The 16,461-nt window shown below is 40.8% G+C and overlaps 1 protein-coding gene across 1 annotated transcript; it reads left to right on the top strand.

Annotated features, from left to right (window-relative positions):
- Window positions 1–604: 604 nt before the first annotated feature.
- LOC132133629 (carboxypeptidase A1-like) lies at window positions 605–11,987 on the top strand. The gene is made up of 11 exons (XM_059546515.1): window positions 605–727; window positions 1,251–1,332; window positions 8,657–8,791; window positions 9,205–9,303; window positions 9,475–9,576; window positions 10,033–10,131; window positions 10,248–10,358; window positions 10,475–10,565; window positions 11,327–11,526; window positions 11,600–11,684; window positions 11,754–11,987. Exons 1-11 carry the CDS (start codon window positions 663–665, stop codon window positions 11,939–11,941), a joined length of 1,257 nt encoding a protein of 418 aa, XP_059402498.1. The 5' UTR covers window positions 605–662; the 3' UTR covers window positions 11,942–11,987.
- The last annotated feature ends 4,474 nt before the right edge of the window (window positions 11,988–16,461 follow it).

Below are 16,461 nucleotides of genomic sequence, written 5' to 3'. Positions count from 1 at the left end.
GTGCCTGAATGTCATTGCTTGACTGTCTATCTGTTTATTTAAATATAAACATATTTCCCACACAATATTAATTCAAATGGTACACAATGCTGTCTTTGCTGTCTATCATCTAATTAATAATAGCAACAATAATACTAATAATACTAATAATACTAATAATAATGTATTATTATAAACATATATACATTTAAATAATATAAATAATAAAATATGTAATTATTTATTATAGAGAATTATACTTTATATTATATGTTATATATTCTAACGTAATATACATCATTATAAAACTATGTAATTTTTCATATATTTATTTATTATTATATAAAAAGGCCTAACAAAATAATTTAGCATATTTGCCCCAACATGGTCTTCTCAATTGGACATCATTGTTGATTTGGGATTGTTTTAATCTTTCTATCTCAGGCCAAACCAGCCGAGGCTCTACTGATTACATCTAGTCAATAAACCATAAGTTGCTATATTATATCAAAGGAAAAAACAGATGCATTGATCTTTTTGGCGAACTCCAGCATTAGTATTGTATAATATTGTGGGAACAACAGCAAGAGACTTGCAAACCGTTACTACCTCAAATACAAAGTCACAGCCACCAGGAGAGTATATAAAGAGCGACTCTGGCTAGAAAGTTTTACTCAAGCGAGATGAAGGGGCTACTGTTGCTGACTGCTTTGTGTGTGGCCGTGTTTGCCAAAAAGACCTTTGAGGGGTGAGCTCACAAATCTTGTTTGCAGTATCCTAGGTTAAATGACCAAAATATATATGTGTTTTCTGCATGGTTATGCACCAAAACACAAAAACAGTGTATCATTTTGCGTTGCGTTTGACGGAGGAAGCTGTGGTTTCTTCAGTGCTGAGAGTTTAGAAGAAGGATCATCATGGTCAGAGCTAAAGTGATAAAATATAAAGTGTGGTATTTAATGCTGATAGCTTTACTTTACACAAGATGATGAAGGGAATACTATTTTTAACTACTCTGTTTGTGGCCAATTTTGCCAAAAAGACTTTTGAGAGGCGAGTCCCTTGAGTCTAAAATGGTTATTTTATCCAAAAATGATCCTTTTCTCACCTTCATGTTGTTCCAAACCATTCTTCTGCGGAATGCAAAAGTTGTTGTTTTTGAAATTGTCTGTGTCTTTCATTGTATGGGCAAAATATGTTAATTTGCAATGAAAATTAAAATGGAGCCACATATCTCAAGAATCATTCCTGCATGTGTGCTGTCTCTACAGAAACCAGGTTCTTCGGATCACCGCAAAAGATGAGGCGCAGATCTCTCTCCTGAAGGAGCTTTTTGAACAAGAACATCTCGAGGTAAGTCCCCCATCAAGATGAGAGAGCTACAGTACAAGCTTATTTATTCATCTTTCAGATGATGTATATATCTCCATTTGACCATTACGGTTTTGTGGTCCACGGTCACATTTATTAAATAATAGGGCTGTCACTTTTGAGAAAAATCAAATTCGAACGGATATCGAATATCATGCAATGTATTCGAATATATTCTAATATCTACATGCCCGCAACCCCCCATCCCCCCACCCCCGCGCATTAAAAAAAAATAAATAAATACATTGCCTCAAAGCAACTGAACAACATTCATTAGGAAAACAGTGTGTCAATAATGCAAAATGATAGTTAAAGGCAGTTCATCATTGAATTCAGTGATGTCATCTCTGTTCAGTTAAATAGTGTCTGTGCATTTATTTGCAATCAAGTCAACGATATCGCTGTAGATGAAGTGACCCCAACTAAGCAAGCCAGAGGCGACAGCAGCAAGGAACCGAAATTCCATCGGTGACAGAATGGAGAAAAAAACCTTGGGAGAAACCAGGCTCAGTTGGGGGGCCAGTTCTCCTCTGACCAGACGAAACCAGTAGTTCAATTCCAGACTGCAGCAAAGTCAGATTGTGCAGAAGAATCATCTGTTTCCTGTGGTCTTGTCTGGTGGTACTGGTGGACAAGGTCTTTACAGGGGATCTGTATCTGGGGCTCTAGTTGTCCTGGTGTCCGCTGTCTTTCAGTCTTTGACTGCAGTGACCCTCTGATCTGGAAACAGACTGGATCTGGTGGCTACGGTGACCTTGGAATAAGAGAGAAACTGACAAATATTAGCGTAGATGCCATTCTTCTAATGATGTAGCAAATACATAGGGTGTTATGGGAAGTGTTCCCGGTTCCGGTTTACCTAATTAATACAGCCTAAAAATCCTTTAACGGATTTGGATATTAAAAGCATATTAGTATGTTATGTGTAAGCCAGGTTAAAGAGATGGGTCTTTAATCTAGATTTAAACTGCAAGAGTGTGTCTGCCTCCCGAACAATGTTAGGTAGGTTATTCCAGAGTTTAGGCGCCAAATAGGAAAAGGATCTGCCGCCCGCAGTTGATTTTGATATTCTAGGTATTATCAAATTGCCTGAGTTTTGAGAACGTAGCGGACGTAGAGGATTATAATGTAAAAGGAGCTCATTCAAATACTGAGGTGCTAAACCATTCAGGGCTTTATAAGTAATAAACGATATTTTAAAATCTATACGATGTTTGATAGGGAGCCAGTTGTCACGCTGTCTAGTCTCTGTTTCCCTGGGTGTCCACTAGTGGGCTCACTTCCCCTTAGGCACTTCACCGTAGGCACTAGTATTCCTCTAGTCTTGTCCTGTCATCACAGTAATTGCACTCCTGTTAATTGCACCAGGTGCAGTCACTTTATTTGTCATTAGTCTCCCCATAAATACCAGTCTTTTCCTGTTGTCTGTATGGAGTCCTTACCCTTCGTGTTATCAGCCTTCTCGTCATCCGAGATTCCACTTCATCTTCTCGTCTTCCGAAATTCACCCTAACCTCTCATCTTCCGAGTTCCCTTTCCTGTTCCTCCTTTGTTTATTTGTTTGTTTATTTTGGACTGTCTGTTTGGCTTTGACCTTGGCTTGTTCGACCACGATTTGGATTACCCTTGATTTAATAAATACTAGCAATTGGATCTACTCTCTCCTGTGTCTCTCTGGTACACGAACCGTCACAGAAGGACTCCATCCAAAAAAGATCCCAGCGGTATGTCTATTCATATTTCATCCCCAGTTACCGAGCAGGTGAGGAATGGTTTCGAGGGTACTCGCCTGGTCGTGGGACCAGGGGAGGTCGCTCAGGAGTCAGTGGTCGAGAGGAGGTCCGGCATCACACTCCAATATGTCCTCCCGTCGACCCTGAGTTCAGATGGGAGCCGCCGTCTCACCATTGTGGACGAAGAGGGGAAAGGAGGCCAAGTCTGCCGAGCCAGCGCTGCTGCACAAGATGGCCGCCAGTCCAGTGCCACTACACAAGATGGCCGCCAGCTCAGCGCCGCTGCGCAGAATGGCCGCCGGCCCAGCACCATTGCAGAGGATGGCCGCCAACCCAGCACCACGAGGCAAGATGGAAGCCAGCCCAACACCACAGCATAAGATGGCCGTCAGCTCAGCGTCACGAGGCAAGATGGACGCCAGCCCAGTGCCACAGCACAAGATGGCCGCCAGCCCAGAGCCACTGCGCAGAATGGCCGCCGGCCCAGCACCACTGCCCAGGATGGCCGCAGGTCCAGCGACACTGCACAAGAAGGCCGTCAGCCCAGCGCCACGAGGCAAGATGGACGCCAGCACAGCGCCACAACACAAAGTGGTCACCAGCCCAGCTCCACGGTGCAAGATGGCCGCCAGCTCAGCGCCAACGCCCAAGATGGCCGCTGATATGTTTTTGGATTTTTTCTCCATGCTGTCAAAGATCCTAGAGATTCCCAGGAGTGTTCACATCACGTCTGCTGATCCAGAGACTGTTCACATCACGTCTGCTGAGCCAGCGCCACACTACAAGATGGCCACCAACCCAGCGCCACTGCACAAGATGGCCGCCAGCCCGGAGCCACTGCAGAGGATGGCAGCTACAGTGGGCTTTCCTGAGTTGAGTCAGGTTCCGGTTGACCTTCCAGAGTCGAGTCATATGCCCGTTGACCCTCCAGAGTTGAGTCAGGTTCTCGTTGACCCTCCAGAGTTGAGTCAGGTTCCGGTTGACCTTCCAGAGTCAAGTCATATTCCCGTTGACCCTCCAGAGTTGAGTCAGGTTCCGGTTGGGCCTCTAGAGTTGAGTCATATTCCCGTTGACCCTCCAGAGTCGAGTCAGGTTCCAGTGGACCATCCAGAGTCGAGTCAGGTTCCTGTTGACCTCCAGAGTCGAGTCAGGTGCTCGTGGACCCTCCAGAGTCGAATCAGATGCTCATGGACCCTCCAGAGTCAGGGTTAGTCACCGTCGACCTTCTAGAGTCAGGTTTAGTCACCGTTGACCTTCCAGAGTCAGGGCTAGTTCCTGTTGACCTTCCAGAGTCGAGTCAGGTGCTCGTGGACCCTCCATAGTCAGGGTTAGTCACCGTCGACCTTCCAGAGTCAGGGCTAGTCACCATCGACTTTCCAGAGTCAGGGTCAGTCACTGTTGACCTTTCAGAGTCAGGGTTAGTTCCTGTTGACCTTCCAGAGTCGAGTCAGGGACTCGTGGACCCTCCAGAGTCGTGTCAGGAGCTCGTGGACCCTCCAGAGTCAGGGTTAGTCACCATTGACCTTCCAGAGTCAGACTTAGTCACCTTTGACCTTCCAGAATCAGGGCTAGTCACCGTTGACCTTCCAGAGTCAGGACTAGTCACCATTGACCTTCCAGAGTCAGGGCTAGTTACCGTGGACCTTCCAGAGTCAAGGCTAGTCACCGTTGATCTTCAAGGACAGAGTCAAATCACTGGTGATCTTCAAGGACTGAGTCAAGTCACTGGTGATCTTCAAGGACCGAGTCAAGTCACTGGTGATCTTCAAGGACTGAGTCAAGTCACTGGTGATCTTCATGAACAAAGGCAAGTCACCACTGATCTTCATGAACAAAGGCAAGTCACCATTGATCTTCATGAACAAATACAAGTCACCAATGATCTTCATGAACAAATGCAAGTCACCAATAATCTTCATGAGCAGAGTCAAGTCAGCACCGATCTTCTGGAATCCAGTATAAACACCATGGGATTACCAGAGTCTCGTCACTTCTCTGTGAAACTACCCGAGCCTCTCCACGTCTCTGATGAACTACCAGAACCGTTCCAAGTCTCTGCTGAACTACCAGAATCTCTCCTCGCCTCTGCGGAACTTCCAGAGACTCGTCATGTCTCAGTCGAACTCTCTGAGCACCCGACTGTTCCTGTTGTGGCCACGGAGGCTACCCTTAACATGTTCATGTTCTATGTTTCAGACTTGCCCAACCAGACTTGTCCTCCTGTTGGTCCGGCCGCACGGATGTGGTGGTCTTCTGCTCCGCCCTGGGGGCCTTCTGCCTCGACCACAAGGATGTGGTGGTCTTCTGCTCTGCCTTTGGGGGCTTCCGTCCCGACCACATGGTTGTGGTGGTCTTCTGCTCCGCCCTGGGGTCCGTCTACCTCGACCACAAGGATGTGGTGGTCTTCTGCTCCGCCCTGGGGGGTGTCTAGTTCGACTACACGGATGTGGTGGTCTTCTGTTCCGCCCTGGGGGCTTCCGCCCTGACCACACGGTTGTGGTGGTCTTCTGCTCCGCACTGGGGGGCGTCCGTCCTGACCACACGGTTGTGGTGGTCTTCTGCTCCGTCCTGGGGTCCTTCTGCCTCGACCACAAGGATGTGGTGGTTTTCTGCTTCGCCCTGGGGGGCATCTGGTTCGACCACACGGACGTGGTGGTCTTCTGCTCCACCCTGGGGGGCGTCCATCCCGACCACACGGTTATGGTGGTCTTCTGCTCCGCCCTGGTGGGCGTCACGTGAAATCCTTCTTGGACTTGTGTTTTGTGTTGATTTTTTTATGTTCTTCTGTATGTGTCTTTCTTTATGTTTCCTCCTATGGACCTGGCCCTCCGTCCCTCCCCCTGTTCCTCCGCCAGTCCACCACCCTCCTGGACTCCTTGTTTTGTGTTGCACTCCTTTTGTCTCTGTTTTCCCATTTTACCTGGTCGTCTTGTCCTTGTTCCCCATTTTACCTGGTCGTCTTGTCTCTGTTTCCCCACTCTACCTGGTCCTCTTGTCTCTGTTTTCCCCATTTTACCTGGCCCTCCGTCCCTCCCCCTGGTCCTCCGCCGCTCCACCTCCCTCCCGGTCTCTTTGTGTTTTTGGTCTTCCCTTGGGTTCGGGTGGAGCATCTGGCAGCTGCTCCGTGGAGGAGGGGGTAATGTCACTCTGTCTAGTCTCTGTTTCCCTGGGTGTCCACTAGTGGGCTCACTTCCCCTTATGCACTTCACCGTAGGCACTAGTATTCCTCTAGTCTTGTCCTGTCATCACAGTAATTGCACTCCTGTTAATTGCACCAGGTGCAGTCACTTTATTTGTCATTAGTCTCCCCATAAATACCAGTCTTTTCCTGTTGTCTGTATGGAGTCCTTACCCTTCGTGTTATCAGCCTTCTCGTCATCCGAGATTCCACTTCATCTTCTCGTCTTTCGAGATTCACCCTAACCTCTCGTCTTCCGAGTTCCCTTTCCTGTTCCTCCTTTGTTTATTTGTTTGTTTATTTTGGACTGTCTGTTTGGCTTTGACCTTGGCTTGTTCGACCACGATTTGGATTACCCTTGATTTAATAAATACTAGCAATTGGATCTACTCTCTCCAGTGTCTCTCTGGTACACGAATCGTCACAGCAGTGCAGTGTTGACAGGACCGGGCTTATATGGTCATACTTCCTGGTTCTAGTAAGAACTCTTGCTGCTGCATTTTGGACTAGCTGTAGTTTGTTTACTAAGTGTGCAGAACAACCACCCAATAAAGCATTACAATAATCTAACCTTGAGGTCATAAATGCATGGATTAACATTTCTGCATATGACATTGAGAGCATAGGCCATAATTTAGATATTTTTTTGAGATGGAAAAATGCAGTTTTACAAATGCTAGAAACGTGGCTTTCTAAGGAAAGATTGCGGTCAAATAGCACACCTAGGTTCCTAACTGATGACGAAGAATTGACAGAGCAACCATCAAGTCTTAGACAGTGTTCTAGGTTATTACAAGCAGAGTTTTTAGGTCCTATAATTAACACCTCTGTTTTTTCAGAATTTAGCTGTAAGAAATTACTCGTCATCCAGTTTTTTATATCGACTATGCATTCCATTAGTTTTTCAAATCGGTGTGTTTCACCGGGCCGCGAAGAAATATAGAGCTGAGTATCATCAGCATAACAGTGAAAGCTAACACCATCTCCCAAGGGTAACATATAAAGCGTGAAGAGTAGCGGCCCTAGTACTGAGCCTTGAGGTACTCCATACTGCACTTGTGATCGATATGATACATCTTCATTCACTACTACGAACTGATGGCGGTCATATAAGTACGATTTAAACCATGCTAATGCACTTTCATTAATGCCAACAAAGTGTTCAAGTCTATGCAAAAGAATGTTGTGGTCAATTGTGTCAAATGCAGCACTAAGATCCAATAAAACTAATAGAGAGATACACCCACGATCAGATGATAAGAGCAGATCATTTGTAACTCTAAGGAGAGCAGTCTCAGTACTATGATACGGTCTAAATCCTGACTGGAAATCCTCACATATACCATTTTTCTCTAAGAAGGAATATAATTGTGAGGATACCACCTTTTCTAGTATCTTGGACAGAAAAGGGAGATTTGAGATTGGTCTATAATTAACTAGTTCTTTGGGGTCAAGTTGTGGTTTTTTGATGAGAGGCTTAATAACAGCCAGTTTGAAGGTTTTGGGGACATATCCTAATGACAATGAGGAATTAATAATAGTCAGAAGAGGATCTATGACTTCTGAAAGCACCTCTGTGCTCACTGTAACAGTGAGTCATGGTCATAAATAGGACTATCTGGATTATTATTTTTTTAATTAATGTTTGAAACAGCAGGTTATCAACTTAGAATATCAACTTATATGAAGTGCCACCATGCATATCCCACAACATTAGGCTAAATGAAAAAAGAAAAAAAAAACGATTCAGAACAGGCACAAACAATAACGTGACAACTTAAACAGCAGCAGGAGTAAGGCATAGGCTATAGCCTAGCCTAATTCATTTCTTAATATTGTTTGCAAGAAACACCAGTCTATCAACTTTATCTGGATTAAGTGCGGCTCTCTTTTTATTTACAAAGTTCCCCGCGGTGGAGAACACACGTTCACATATCGCGTCTTTTGTGTGCTCAAGTTCGTTATTTCCAATATAGGCGCGCGGTGTTTATCCTTTGCTGAAATTTCCGCGTCTTCTTGGAGAGAGCAGGTCATGGTTGCTTAGCAACGGCAGACGCCTCAGGGGCGCAACTGCCCTAGCGCTTTGGAAAGAAGGAGAAAGCGGCGCGCCTAGCGTTTTCCACGCGTTTTTAGGCGTGATATGTGAACGACCCCTTAAGATGGCAAATAATAAAATAAAAAACAAACGGTATAATCATAGACTGTAAAAAAATGCGCTACACATGGCATTTTAAAAATATTTTCTTGATATTTTATTTATAGTTCGATTACGGATATTTCACGTCATGTTCGAATGCATATTCGAATATCGAATAAAAAAGTGACAGCCCTATTAAATAAACATTGGAAGTTGTGATTGTGAACATCTGATTTTCTTGTTTCCTTCTGTGTTCAGTTGGACTTCTGGAGGGAGCCCATTCATGAGTCCTTGCCTGTGGATGTCCATGTCCCATTTCACAGTCTCCAGGACGTCAGGGCATTCCTGGGAAACAATCAGATCCAGTATGATGTCATGATCATGGATGTCCAGGTGGGATTATTCATTTTAACTTTTTGATTGCATGCTTACATTGTAGACAATAAATCATCATATGACACCCATTCTTTGGATACACTAGGATCCTTTTTGTCAGTTGGACCCCTTTGATCTTAAATATTTCCTTGAAGTAACCCTTGAGATTTTAATGTAATATTTAAATTATTGACTAACGCATGTTCAGGGTTCTCTGATGCTGGTTAATGGTCACAACAAATAAAATATTTCATCTTTTTGTGTTTTGCTTTGATTGTTTTAACCCCACGGGTTTGCAAAATCCAGTTTGGGAATCCTTAGACTACACCACAATACTGACTCTTTGGTCATCTTTAAAGTATAATTAGGGTAATCATAAAATGTAAAGTTGTAACTTTTTAAAAATGTTTTCATTCTTCCTGTTTTGTAAGGACTTGCTGAATGATGAGGAACGTGAGATGGTGAAAAATCGTTCCTCTCCAAAAAGTACTGATGACTTTGTCTACACCGCCTACCATAACCTAAATGAGGTAAGTTCTGCACAACTTAAATTATATGACTGTATTGCATTTCTAATATTTAGACTTTTCGGATGTTTAAAGGTTTCATATGTTTTTCAGAATTTTACAATGTTGTATCTATTAAACAATTTTACACACAAAATATACACAGTCATTTGATCTTCTCCATATTTCTCTCAGATTGACTCTTTCATAGACATGCTTGTGGCAGAGAACAGAAATCTGGTCAGCAAAATTGTGATTGGTAGGAGCTACGAGAAACGCCCATTGAACGTCCTGAAGGTAGGTCATGATGAATAATGATGAATGTGCCTAATTTTATTAAGATTAACATTTACTTAACATTTTTCTAATTTTATACTTTTTCCGCATTACTAGTTTTGTGAAATATTTTATATTATCAATTGTATTAACAATTTGAGTGAAAATTGTATTGGAAAATTTACATTCATTTTCTTCAAGAAAACATTAATCAATAATAAGTTAGTAACAGTATGATACAATATGAGGTCACTCCTCAGTTTTAGTTTTTAATTAAATTTTCTAAATTCTGATGACGTGATTTTTGCGTTATTTGTTTTTTAACAGAAAAAAAAATGTAATTTAGCTTTTGAATCTTTCAGTGTGGTCTTTTGGATCCCACTGTATATGTATAGGCCCATATATCTCGATTCATATTCAGTGTTTTTATTAAATAATTATGCATTTATCATTGTGTCCTCACGTCCTCTCACTCAGTTCAGCACTGGAGCGAACCGTCCAGGTATTTGGATTGACACTGGCATCCACTCCAGAGAATGGGTCACCCAGGCCAGCGGAATCTGGTTCGCCAAAAAGGTAAAGCTATTCATCTCTAAATTAGCAAACACAAACAACTCAACATGTTTTAAAAAAGATTTGAACAGAAACATACTAAAGCATATACCAATGCATTATGTATATGTTGTATGCAGATCGTGAAAGACTACAAACGTGATCCAGTCCTCATCGACATCCTTAACAACTATGATATCTTCCTGGAGATTGTCACCAACCCTGATGGTTTTGCATACACCCACAACAGAGTGAGTTTAAAGCCTTATGCCTGGAAGACTTCATATACACATTCAGTTCAGAACAACAATATTTTGACAATGTATTCCAATGGACTGCTTTTCAATTGCAAATCTGTTTGGTAAAGAACCGCATGTGGCGTAAAACCAGAAAGCCGAACCCTGGCTCCAGGTGTGTTGGTGTTGATCCCAACAGGAACTGGAACGCTGGCTTTGGAGGTGAGATGCTTTCGTCATTGCAGTCTTTTGCATATTTTAAATAAACAGTAATGGTCTTTTTTATTTAATGGAAATAAATAAATAAAGAATTTAATGAATTTAGGGCAATAAAAAAAGAACAACAATAAGCACACATAAAAGTTAATTACGGAAAATCCTTCTTGTCTCTTCGCATTCAATTATGAATTACAGGCTATTTGGATTCAAAATGCCAAAATTTGACTATAAAATCTAGTTGATTCCATTAATGAATATAATCTTCAGTCATTTAACAGTTCTATAGTAAAACATATATTAGCCCACATTTTTTAGCTACTTCTTAACTTGCACTCTTTAATCATTCAAAAATGAAGTGCCACGCTGGAATTTGCACTTGGTTTTGTTTCTTCGGAGGAAACAAAAAACATGTATGAGAAAAAAGTCTGAAAATTAAACATTTTGAAACGTAAACTAAAAATTCTGAGAAAGAAAAATCTGCATTGCAAGAATTGTGTGGTAAATTCTGTATTTTGAGAAACAAAGTCTGAATTTTTTTAATGATTATTGTTTTTTTGTTCCGTAGTAGAAACAGGTTTCCACTGTATATGACTGAGGCAGACCAGCCTAAAAAACATTTAGTCAAATATTGGACAATTTGGCCATTTCTGATTATTGTTACATTCTAATCAATGACTATGGTGGTTATGGGCCTGCTGTAAGAGGCTTTGAAGATTCCAGTTGTATGTAATACTTTCTTGTTTTTCTCTGTTTTCCAACTTCAGGTGCTGGTTCCAGTGGCAAACCTTGCTCTGAGACGTACCATGGACCCAGAGCTAATTCTGAGAGCGAGGTCAAGGCCATTGTGGACTTTGTGAAATCTCACGGCAAACTCAAAGCATTTGTGTCCATCCACAGCTATTCCCAGATGCTCCTTTATCCATACGGATACACACGCACTCCTGCCAAGGACAATGATGAACTGGTATGCATGTGGAAACATAATATTCTAGATAAATGTAGCAGCCATTAAAATCAATTCTGTATTGTCCCCATAGAATAAGCTCGCCAAGAAGACTGTCTCTGCCCTGCAGTCATTGTATAACACTCAGTACAGATTTGGAAGCATCATTAATACCATCTGTAAGTTTGATGAGATTATTTTCAGTTCATATCAGTTTTGCACCCTGCTAACAATCTCTCTGTTCACAGATCAAGCCAGTGGAGGCACTATTGACTGGACCTACAATCAGGGCATCAAGTACTCCTACACCTTTGAGCTGAGAGACACTGGCACGTATGGTTTCCTCCTGCCTGCCAATCAAATCGTCCCCACTGCTGAGGAGACCTGGCGGGCCCTGATGACCATCATGGAGCACACCAGGAAAAATCCATATTAAAAATACAACAATATTTCTGTTATGAGTCAAAATAAATAAAAGTAAATAAAATTGTAAATAAACAAAAAATAAAATAAAAACAACAAAAACTTTTTTTTATCGATGTTGCTTTAATATACATTACAAATTTAAATATATTGTTCAGCCCTACAAATCTCTGGATACTGACTGATATACAGTATCCGTACCAGATAAATTATTGGTGTCTATTAGAGAGTTTTTAATTGATCAGTATCGGTTGATATTAGATATTTGATTCTCATTCTTATTTCTTTTATTTGTACAACCCGAATTCCGGAAAAGTTGGGACGTTTTTTTAATTTTAATAAAATGAAAACTAAAAGACTTTCAAATCACATGAGCCAATATTTTATTCACAAAAGAACATAGATAACATAGCAAATGTTTAAACTGAGAAAGTTTACAATTTTATGCACAAAATGAGCTCATTTCAATTTTGATTTCTGCTACAGGTCTCAAAATAGTTGTGACGGGGCATGTTTACCATGGTGTAGCATCTCCTTTTCTTTTCAAAACAGTTTGAAGACGTCTGGGCATTGAGGCTATGAGTTGCTGGAGTTTTGCTGTTGGAATTTGGTCCCATTCTTGCCTTATATAGATTTCCAGCTGCTGAAGAGTTCGTGGTCGTCTTTGATGTATTTTTCGTTTAATGATGCGCCAAATGTTCTCTATAGGTGAAAGATCTGGACTGCAGGCAGGCCAGGTTAGCACCCGGACTCTTCTACGACGAAGCCATGCTGTTGTTATAGCTGCAGTATGTAGTTTTGCATTGTCCTGCTGAAATAAACAAGGCATTCCCTGAAATAGACGTTGTTTGGAGGGAAGCATATGTTTCTCTAAAACCTTTATATACCTTTCAGCATTCACAGAGCCTTCCAAAATAATGCAAGCTGCCCATACCGTATGCACTTATGCACCCCCATACCATCAGAGATGCTGGCTTTTGAACTGAACGCTGATAACATGCTGGAAGGTGTCCCTCCTCTTTAGCCTCTTTAGCGTCCGTGATTTCCAACAAGAATGTCAAATTTGGACTTGTCTGACCATAAAACACTATTCCACTTTGAAATAGTCCATTTTAAATGAGCCTTGGCCCACAGGACACGACGGCGCTTCTGGACCATGTTCACATATGGCTTCCTTTTTGCATGATAGAGCTTTAGTTGGCATCTGCTGATGGCACGGCGGATTGTGTTTACCGACAGTGGTTTCTGAAAGTATTCCTGGGCCCATTTAGTAATGTCATTGACACAATCATGCCGATGAGTGATGCAGTGTCGTCTGAGAGCCCGAAGACCACGGGCATCCAATAAAGGTCTCCGGCCTTGTCCCTTACGCACAGAGATTTCTCCAGTTTCTCTGAATCTTTTGATGATGTTATGCACTGTAGATGATGAGATTTGCAAAGCCTTTGCAATTTGACGTTGAGGAACATTGTTTTTAAAGTTTTCCAAAAAATTTTTACGCAGTCTTTCACAGATTGGAGAGCCTCTGCCCATCTTTACTTCTGAGAGACTCTGCTTCTCTAAGACAAAGCTTTTATAGCTAATCATGTTACAGACCTGATATCAATGAAGTTAATTAATCACTAGATGTTCTCCCAGCTGAATCTTTTCAAAACTGCTTGCTTTTTTAGCCATTTGTTGCCCCCGTGCCAACTTTTTTGAGACCTGTAGCAGGCATTAAATTTTAAATGAGCTAATTAAGTGGATAAAAGTGTAAAATTTCTCAGTTTAAACATTTGCTACGTTATCTATGTTCTATTGTGAATAAAATATTGGCTCATGTGATTTGAAATTCCTTTAGTTTTCATTTTATTAAAATTTAAAAAACGTCCCAACTTTTCCGGAATTCGGGTTGTACATTTAGAGTACATTTGCCATCATCTAATGGTAGTGGGGTTTTAGCATCACTGAGATACTATTATTTTGTTGTGTTTTTGTCTATTTTAATTGTTTATTATTATTATTTTTATTAAAACAGACAAAAAAACAATTATTATTCGGTTTTATTACTGCTTTGGTTTTAGTTATTTTACTGCATCAAGTTAAACTAAATAAAAATGAGAAATGTTGCCTTGGCATCTTGTTGAAATAAAATAAGTTTGCTCTTTTCATATATTTTATTTTATTTAAGTAGAAATTTTAGTTTAAGTTAAATATAAGAACTCAATCTAAAACTCAGATAAAAAAAAACAAACAAACAATAATTAAATAACAATTAAACGTACTCTTCAGCAAATCTTAAAATGAATATCCATTTATCCAACATAGTGTGCATTATAAAGTTGTTAAATTTACTTGTAGCATTGATTTTAGTTTTGAACTACTTTAACAAATGATTTTAGTTTTTAGTGTTTTGTTTTTATTTAAATTTATTTAGCTAAAAGAGATTATCATTTTAATATTGACCATTTATCAGCCAGAAGACTGGACCCTCAAAAATGAGAAGATCAACGGAAATTGCATCCATTAATGTTGCCCCGTTGAGGGATAAGGCAACAGTTTGTTAAGAGGAGCAACTATGTTTACTTTTCAAAACAGCTGAAGCCTGGAGGACTCTGTGGCGGAGTTCCTTAACACCTGCCAAAGTGCCAATTGCTGACAGTGCTGTGACTTGTGAGCCTGTGCCTAAAGAAAGAAGGACAACACACACCATCGCCCCAGAGCTGAAGAACTTTAATGAGTCTGCCGTCCTGGTCATCATCGTCCCCCATCAGTCCCTTAGTTCCTCCTCTCGTGGCCCGTGGCTCCACCTCCAGCCTCTTTTCCAACTCTACCTTTTATTTAATGATTAAATCGCAGTATGCATAATATCTAATATTTGTAATATGCCATATTATTGTGTACCATATCATAGTATGCTGATAACAGTATATCAAAATATACCAAATCTCTAGTGAGTCCATGAACTATGAATCGTGCAAATTTCTAGCTTCAAAAAGGATACAAAAGCAGTGTAAAAGCACCATTAATGTAGTCTATAATACTAACTAGTACATTATAGTACAATATAACTGAAGTTTATCCCTCGTCTTTGAAGAACTTTCTTCAAAATATCTTTTCTGTTTTTTGAGCAATATGAAGGTGAGTAAATGATGATACATTTTTCATTTTGGGCTGAACTAAAACATTAAGCTGTCAAGCAGAGGAACTTCACATATTGACATCATCTCAAAAATCCACTTTTGTCAAATATGTTAAAACATATTTTACCACCACTAAACTTCAAATGTACTATTACAACTTGGCTTGTGTTTGAATTGCTGCAATCAAAGGTTGAGAACCTCGAAAAAGAAAAGTCTCTTAAGGAGAAATGCAGCGGATTGGATGCAAATGGAACCTCCGTGTAGCTGGGACAGGGCTGGACTGGGACAAAAAAATCGGCACCGGGCATTTTTGCCCAGACCGGCCCACTATATGATCATAAACACCACCCATCTTTGCACGCCCTTAATTATCTGCATACCAACTCCTATTCATTAAAACCACTAATGCCATGTAATGAGTGAGTATAGGAACGAGTGAGAGTTAACAGATGAAATAAGTCAAAATTGTATATTTATTAATACAGTTGAACTATACTCCACAGCGGTGAATCCTAAAACAAGCTATAAGCGGCTCTGGCATAGCAATACCAGAGTTTCTTACAGGATTTTTGTTAAAACTATGGTGGTGTGTCCTCGGTCCTTCTAGGGGGGTTCGGGGGCATGCCCCCTTGGAGAAAATTTTGTGCATTTTGATGTTAAATTCATTAATCTGGTGCACTTTGAGAGTTCAAAGTAAAAGCTCCAACCCATATTCAGTGTGCAAATTAAACAAAGAAAAATTAAAACCTCTTTTAGTTACAGTTTCTATTTACATTACACCTATACATAATAATAGTTATAATATTAATCCAATGACAGTAATAGCCATATTTTGTAAAACAAATGCACAAAAAAATAAAGGAAACTTTCTTAATTAGTTGTACCAATTTCTATACTTGAAAGAGATAAGCACATGATCTTTTTTTTTGACGCAAACTGCATCAAGCTTTTATTTTGGCGGAAAACATGGTTTACAAACGCCTCTTATTAAATTTCTAGTGAATTGCGGTAATCGTCAACTATGCAGATGTGGAAATAATCTATTCTACACTCATGACATGGCCTAAGTGTTTTGAAAGTAGTTATGCTTACCGCAGGCTCTACACTTTCTCATCTCTCTCCTGATCCTCCGTCCTCAATATCATCATCTGCCACAGGAGCTGATGAAGGTCAGAAAACATATATTTTGACACAGTTTACAGTGTCTGCTTTAAGGGCCTGGTTCTATATTTTCACGCTATTTATCTGCACATTCCTTGCGTTTCTTCTCCATCTTTTTTTACAGATACACACTGACACTGCTGCCACTCGCTCACTCGTTTAAAGTTGTGATTGGGCCAGCCCAGTGTCAATCAAGAAAAGAGCCAATGGGCCGCTGATCTACGTGTTTCATGGGCTGGTCTGTCAGAAA

Source organism: Carassius carassius, chromosome 50 (genome assembly GCF_963082965.1).
Source record: "Carassius carassius chromosome 50, fCarCar2.1, whole genome shotgun sequence".
Taxonomy (NCBI): Eukaryota; Metazoa; Chordata; class Actinopteri; order Cypriniformes; family Cyprinidae; genus Carassius; species Carassius carassius.
Note: the sequence above shows the minus strand (reverse complement) of the source record. Positions and strands in the feature narration are given on the sequence as shown.